At 40.7% G+C, this 8333-nt stretch overlaps 1 protein-coding gene across 1 annotated transcript; it reads right to left on the bottom strand.

The window, feature by feature from the left end:
* Positions 1–3648: 3648 nt before the first annotated feature.
* Positions 3649–7458, bottom strand: cav2 (caveolin 2). The gene is made up of 3 exons (XM_030054183.1): positions 7206–7458; positions 6728–6915; positions 3649–4138 (listed from the first exon to the last, which is right to left on the bottom strand). The coding sequence occupies exons 1-3, from the start codon at positions 7353–7355 to the stop codon at positions 3988–3990; spliced, it is 489 nt and encodes a 162-aa protein (XP_029910043.1). The 5' UTR covers positions 7356–7458; the 3' UTR covers positions 3649–3987.
* Positions 7459–8333: the final 875 nt, after the last annotated feature.

Raw genomic sequence — 8333 nt, forward strand, 5'->3', positions numbered from 1 at the left:
GATTCGTGGGAAGTGTGTATGATTAGACAACCAAAAGCATGTAAATGTGTCAGTCATAACAGTGGGAACAGGTTCTTAAACAAGGGTTTCAGCTGATTCTGTGTCAGTGCCAGAGGTGTTTGTGGGTGGGAAGACGCTACCTTAGCAGCTGGCCAATCACAGTGAAAACCCAAATGTGAAACAACCTCATCGACCTTGGCAGAGGGCAAAGATGCTTGTTTTAGCAGGTAATTGCAATCACAAGCAATAAAACCATCTGATTACAATAAATTCACCCTTTGAAAGGCAGTAAGGATCATATCCTTAGCTGATGAGATGATGACACTTTTACAGACTCTGCTTTGGAGATAAGACAGTAAACACTAGATAAACAGTGTTTTCCTAAAAGAAATGAAAACTTCAAATAGACCTCAGGCCAAATCAGACACTGCACAAAACAAAATAAGAGCAGGTGTTATGCTTTTGCACAGGCAGTGTGTATTAACTATGTAGATAGACGGTCATCTCCAATGCACAGAATGGAATGAGACTAATGCCAGTTCTGTTTGAATGGACACAACTGATCCAAGTCAGAAAAGTGCGTCTCCTAGGAGGGGAAACCTTGAATCTGTAACCACTAGTAGCATACACAAATGGTGTATTTGTAGCAGCAGTGCTAGCTGCAATAATATATAAATATTAGCAATACTAATGGTTGTATGGACAGTTACAGTAAGTGTTTTTGTTTTTTTGTTTTTTTGTTTTTTTTTTTTGTATTATTGTTGATGTTGTTGTTATTATTTTATTGTTCTCATAACGATTGTTCTTTGATTCCTGGAGTGAAATTCACCAAATTCATTTACCTGTCACTACACAGGAAGGTCAGAGGTCAGATATAAAATCAATAGCAGTGGTGGAAAGAGTGCTAGAAATTGCTACTCAAGTACAGTTACTTTGCTGATATTTTACTTCAGTTTTGCTTCAAAATCTACTGAGCTGAAATTAAAAAGTAGCTCATTTAAAATGTACCGGGAGTAGAAGTGACTGAGTCACTTTTTGGGAAGAGTAACTGTGTCAGATGTCACATCTTTTCCATGCAGTTTTTAAAAGAATGAGAGTACAAGGTTCACATTACAGTCTTTTAAAGGTGCATTACACAAAACTACAGATATGGAATAAGCAGGTAATATGATAGCTGAGTCTACATGGTTCTCATCGTCAGGCCAACTCACTGATATTTTTCCACGTTTTCCTACATTTGCTCCACATTTTTTTCCAGTTGAGTCTAAATGGTCCTCACTTCCATTTAATTCATTTATTGGAAATTTGGAAATGACAAAAAGTAGAACCAACAAAGTTGAAACAGATTCGACAAAGAACAAAGACTAACCTGATCACCTTTGCTGACTGACCTTTTATTGTGAAAGGTTCCACAATATGTCACTGATCATTTGTTCTCAGTGATGAATCTGATTTAAAATGTAATGAAGGATGCGACTCAACCAAAAATGTACCAAAGGTAAAGTAAAATTACTGACTGTAAACAATCTACTTAATTACAGTAACATTAAGAAATGTAATAAGTTACTTCCACTTCTGCTCAACAGCACACAGAAATACACTCCAACACCCTGGTTGAGGGAATATTCTGAACAGAGAGACGAATGAAATGTGTGACAGGTAGAAATGCTGTGCCGACCTGTAGGTCTAGCGGCGAAGCCCCAGGTCATGTTCCATAGACCCACAGCTCCTCTTCGTACAGGAAAGTGTCTTATGCAATGTCAATTCAGTCATGATGATTTACAAGGCCACTCTGGCACTCGGCTACATATCCAAAACCTGGCTCATCTCCCCTGACACAAGGAAGCAGTCACACTCACAAATAAAATTTTTGAGGGAAAATTATCTTTATTTTGATCAAGAACAGCACATTGGGTTTGTAAAGTTGTTGCAAAATGAGTTGTCAGCATCTACAAAATGATTGAAAGTACAAAACTGAAACAAATGTTGGTGCTTTTTAATCGGTAGCACTGGCTGAAAAAGCCGTGCACAGCAGAGAATCCATTATATTCAATGACAAACATCAAGTTTTGATTTCTTCACCCTAAGTGTATATATAACTTTAATATATAATATTTTATATATAATAATAATCTAATGATAATATACATCTATCGCTACATATTATTGTAGAAGGAAAAAAACAGAGAAAAAGCCTGAGCCACACAGCTATGTGTTCTGCTGTTGCACAGCCCTACCTTGTATTTCCTCTCCAAGCTGAAAAATCAACTCCAGGTATATTGGCTGGCAGCTTGTCAGCAGTCTAGCGTCAGTGAAAGGATTAGAAAGCCTCGACAGAGCCTCAGTTGTCAGCAGGAAACAAAACACTGCGTCATATTGTATGTGACTTCTGTTTTATCAGATGGCAAATGTGTGGCACTGTCTGTCTGTCTCTTGTTTTGCTTTAAAGGCACAGCATGCTGGCTTGCAGCACTATGTCTGGTTGCAAATAGGAATTGTGCAATGTAAATCTGTTGTCTGACTGCTACTGTGTGCCATCATAAGCTTCACATATTATATAAATGAAACAGAGATACATAGTTTTAGAACCACCTTGGCAGTGTTAATCAGTGGTTTGTTTGCAGTTACACTGACAGTATTGATGGGCTTAGGAAAAGCTTAAATAGCATCACAACAAATAAAACAGTGTAAGTACCTGACACTCAGCTCTCACAAAAGATGCTAAATTTTGCTTAAGCTTGTAAGAAATGTATTAGCTATGTCAAAGCTTTAAGAGGGCAAATTGTCTGATTCCCTCGGTGGACTTGGTTTAGAAGTAAACCAAACCAGCATTAACTGGTAGTGCTGTGGCAGGGGTAGGCAACCACGTGCCATGGAGAGCCAAGAGGCTGCAGGTTTTCATCCCAACCAAAAACTCCACCAGGTGATTTCACTGATTACCACACTTTCAAGCAGAGAGGAGGAACTGATTAGTGAAATCAGCTGCTGGAGTTTTTGGTTAGAATGAAAACCTGCAGCCTCTCCGTGGCACATGGTTGCCCACCGCTATGCGATGGCTCACCAATAGGAGAATTGCATAAAAATGTACCTGACTTTCAGTTCAACCAAAGCTTGAACCAAACACAACATGACAGGAATTCATCACACTGTATCGACTCAAGTGAGCGTCTCTTAATTAGATATAGCCAAATTTAACTTTTTTGCCAAATATTGTCCTCGCTGTCATAAATAAACAATAAATTAGAGGGGCACTGCTTGGGCAAAATCCAGCATCATCTTTGACATCAATGACTTGTTCAAGTAACTTTTTATAGAAGTTAACTCAAATGCAAATGCCCAACAGTATTACCAATACGCTGTGATCAATACAGCAAAGAGATGATCATATCATAAAATAATAAGCCTGCAAAGTGTGCAGCAAGCTGCATCTTAGCATCTAGTATCCATATTACTCTTTAGAAAACTATCCACATTGAATCTAGTGTTCACATTAAACCTCTAGCGGATTGCTTTGCAATATTTACAACATATAAAAAAGCAGAACTATTACATGTCCACCTCTCAGTGGGTATGGCCTTAACAGTAAAAACCCTGTTGCACTTCTCCAACTGATTCCACATCAGCCACAAAATAATGGAATGACAAGAATTTTTTTTTTTTTTTTTTGGTCACAAACAGTAAAATAAGTCCATTTTGGGTGGTGCACACAAGCTCTTGATAAAGTCCCAAAATATTACAAATGTTTACTTCGGCCAATTACATTCCTACAGTTATGTTCTGATGATCACGAGCAGCTCTGCATGCCTTGTCATTAGGTTTTGGCGAAGAGAATTCACAACATAATGGCATCTCAATTTATCCTTGTAACCACTTTGCTCATTCTATCCATTACTTTACAAAGAGCTAATGCATTCCACTGCAAGCATCATTCGACCCTTTTTTCAACTCCATTCTCTCCCATGCTTCTTTGTCCTCATGGAGTTTGCATTACTTCTGTGTGTTTTCAACATGAATGGAGGACAGACACTTGCCCATGCTGTGGAAGAGCGGAGCTATGAACATGTCCGTCACACTCCTCCATACAACCTGGATAGAGGGCAAGGCCATCATAAAGCTCTGGATCACAGGCATCACCAACCTGCAACAACAAGGTCAAAGGTCATGTAAGAAGAAGAAGAAGAAGAAAACAAGCACACCGTGTTAACTGAAAGCAAAGCAGCAGGAGTCCATTGACGAAGGGTTCGGTCATTCCTCCTGTGGTTTTCTTTGGTCTAAAACAAGAGTGGAAACGTTTACTTTATTGCATTTTTGCATTTAGTTTGTTTGGGTTCACATCGCCCAATTACAAGCAAAGCAGGTCTTGTAAACTAAGGTCACATGGATCAAACACTGATGAACTTGTCCGTGCTGCATGCTGTGATTTCCCTTTACTGGAAGTAACTGCAGAATTTGCGTGTCCGTGCGGACTGCAGTTTGCTCTCAATTCAGTTTGTTTGCAAGGATTTTCAGGCTTGAGGAAGTGCTGGCAAAAGGAGTGAATGCTCCGACGTTGGAATGAACCTCTACAAACATGTTTGATGTGAATGCACCTTAAGAAACGTTCTTACTGACATGGACAGGCTTGCGGGGGCGGATGCAGAGTCGGGGAGCTGTCCAGTACTGCAGGACACGGAGCACTTGACCGCTAAGTCCCTAGCTGTAGCCGACCTCTGGTGTGGTAACTCAAACTGACAACGCCTCCAGTCACAAGCTTGCTTCTGTAACCACCCTGCCGTCCAGCCGCCCTGGGTGCCACGTCCTCTACAACTCAACAGTTTTAAAGTTTGAAACAAGGCGGTTGTATTCATATAAACCTTTAAGGCATGCGGATACAAAACATCCTAATTTTGCCGACGCTTTTATCCAGACAAACTTTTCATTTGTGAGCAGCTAGGTGTTTAGCGTTTTACTAAAAGACACTTTGACATGACTCATAGCTGTTGCTGGACACACTGTCTGTTGCAGAAAGTGAGCCTCAAACTTTTACTATGAGGCTAACCTTCTGTGGTTCCATGGAAGGTAGAGTATGTGTGCTATCAGAGTCTCTTATTTATTAGGTAGGTCTTCATTATCGAACAAGATCCTTTCAGGAACACTGAATGAATGCTTGTTGCTTCTGTTGTCAGGCTTCTGTGACTCTGGCTTTTTGGTGAATTTGTGAATTTTTGCTTACTCTTCTGATCACTGATTATACCTGTCTCAATCAGTCTGTCAGTAAATGTATAAAAGGTAAATGTGAACATGTTATATTGAGTTTGATGGTTCAGCTTTTTCTGCTACGTTAGGTTAGCCTTTAGGTATTTGAAGACAAGTCTCCTAATCTTCTTCTTAAAACATTTAAGACAAGACTTTAATATTATCTGTGACACATTTAATTCTTGGATTTGTTGCATTATTCTCCAATGACCCTATTGGCAATTCATGCCTTGTTTGTTTATCATTAAGCTCAGTATTTGTTATTGTCTCATTGTCTGTAAAGCCATTTGTATGTCTTTTTTGAAATGTTCTATGAAAAGGCACAGTATTTTTGTATTCCTATTACTTTTTCAGCCTTTGTTACAATGTATCACATAAAATAAGCAGGTCCATTGAGGTGCCTGTGTTCAGAAAGTTCCGCGCTCCTTTGAAGCAACACCCCTCTGCGTCATCTCCCTTCCTCACATTCCAGATGTATTGACCAGCTAAAGGCTCAGTTCCAATACAAAACCACTGAGTCTTCTATTGATGAGTACTTACAGGAGACTTCCTCATCCAAACAATGTGGTTGAACTAATCATTGTGAGGCTGAGATTTCGCCTTGCAGCAGCAGCAGCAGCAGTAGGGCTACAGGTCATGCGAAAGTAGCTCGGCAGTGCCTTAGCTGCACACTATCTGTATCTGAAGAATGTCCCACTCCAGTCTGAAAATAGGCCTGTATTACTGCAAGTCCTGCTTGAATGCCAACTATCTGGCAAAGGTTAGAGTATGGGCCTTTTTTTACACTGCTCCTGGAACCCCACATTCCTTCCAACTTTCCACGCAGCGCTCACTTCTGAACATAAATCCTGTGTTGTTTCGTCAAGTGTTAATAACGTGACTCTTTGGGCCGTGCATTGGGCGATTTCTCTGCAAACCTGGAAGCACCTGGCCCTCATGTTGGTAAGTCATGACATAATTATCCAAACAAATGTAAAAATACCAACAGTAAAACAATGAGCTTTCAAATGTTGCATAAGTGACGTAAAGTGTATAAATAACTTAAGTCAATGTTTGCCTGAAGAGCTAGAGCAAATATGCTGCCAAGAAGGCAGTGGCTCCTAATGAAAGTCACTTCATTTTCCTGTCATATTCCAAGATCAGGTAGTTTAAACTTACCTGATACTTTTATAGAATTTTATATCATCTGCTTTCACTGTAATATTCCTGTAATACTCTTGTAGGGACTTTTAATGTGTTTGTACTTCTAAGAATAAGGTTTATAATGACCATACATTTTGATCTCCTATGGCATCACTATTTCCTATAGCATCTCGATAAGGATTTATTTTCCTAATGTGCTATATTAAAAAAAAAAAAAAAAAAAAAAAAAAGGAATACTACAGTTGTCTCTCATAAGGGGAACATGTGGCACCGAGCCGAGCACTGCTGAAACAACACCACACTGTGTTCAGGGGCTTCAACACTCAGGTTCAGAGAAACTTCTCCATACCAGATATGAATGCAGCTGAGCACCCCGAAGACCAGCCCTAGGATGAAGGCCATTGGCACGGCCAGCAGCGTGGTGAGAAGGCGGTAGAAGACGTATTTCACCAGCTCAAACACGGCGTGGCTTCCTATCCACACTTTGTCGAAGCTGTGTGTCGAGATGGGCTCTGCGATGACATCCTCAAAGCCAACCTGTTGGATCACATAGACACACACACCAGGGACGATGCCCGTGACAAACAGAAATTAACTCTGGCAGGGGGTGTGTGTATGAGGAGATGATGGATTGACCGGAGGCACATAAAAACGCACGGGGCAGGCTGTGGTTTCCAGGTTGCCACAGTGCACCACGCATCGATTATCGAGCTTTTAGATGAAGCTTGCAGTCGCTGTGGGTGTAAATGCTTAAAGTATTCAATTGCACAGCTACTACACCGTCGTTTCAGTTTCAAAAATCCATTACGCACAGTGCAAAGGCTTACCTTCAAGTGCGCGTTGATGTCATTTGGATCCCGGTCCGGGGGCTCTGTGTAGATCTTCCCTTTCTTCGACAGAATGGGCTCTATCGACCTGTTGAACTCATCCTCGCCCATAATTATACTAGTGTCCGACTTCTCCTTTTCGAGACCCATTTTGTCCTGGCAGACGGACAGACAGAGCTGAGAGAGCTGCCGGTGACGGTGCGCTCTGCAGCGCTGTGCGCCGGGCTCAACTGCACCCCGCCCCGTTTGGGAAACAGCGCAGCGTGGGGCAGAGGAGACACAACAACAAGCACGAATTCACTTCCCCGGGCCGTTTAAAGCGCTGACAGACATTATTGTCCTGCGGTGATCTCCAATCCTGTGCCATATGCAGGGTTTCGGCCGATCCAAACACAACACCAGCTCATTTCACTACCCCCCCACCCTACCCCACCCCACCCCACCCTGTGCCGCGTACTTTTCTGCCATGGCAAAGATTTGGTCAGCCCCGGTTATAGTGGAATTGATAGCTCAGTGGTTTTCAGTCCTGTGTCTGAGGCAGGTTTTTATTGCAGCCGAATACTCCATCAGCTTGTTTTATGAATTATCTCTCCTTCAATCAAAGAAAACAGAAGTAACTTGACACTGACTCACCAGGAGATGATCCACTTTTCAAACTAATGAATAATTCATCACTAACTAGTGGTGAACAACAACACTATAATACACATATAATGTAATTAAGGATACACAACTATTTCCCACAGCAAGACTATCACAATATTGTAGTGACACCAGATGAGATTTAACCCTCCTGTTATGTTCAAATTTGACTAACATCCCTTATGTTTGGGGTCAATTTGACCCCAGCAGTTTAAACCTCAACAAAATTATTATAATTAAAATTGTTACCAAAAATTTTGTGTCAGGTACTTTAGGTTTCTTTGTTGACTACCTAAATAGTCCTTTAAATAAAACATAACTCCCCCCCACCCCCACCTATACATCCAGTTTTCCTATTACGCGACTATGGAAAAATATGCAAATCACCATAAAATCTCACTGATTGACCTAAAATTGGAAATAAATATATTTTTGGTGTTTTAATGGTTTTATATTATTTCTAAGAACAGATTTTTGTTATCTATA

The sequence above is a fragment of the Myripristis murdjan genome, chromosome 6 (genome assembly GCF_902150065.1).
Source record: "Myripristis murdjan chromosome 6, fMyrMur1.1, whole genome shotgun sequence".
Lineage (NCBI taxonomy): Eukaryota > Metazoa > Chordata > Actinopteri > Holocentriformes > Holocentridae > Myripristis > Myripristis murdjan.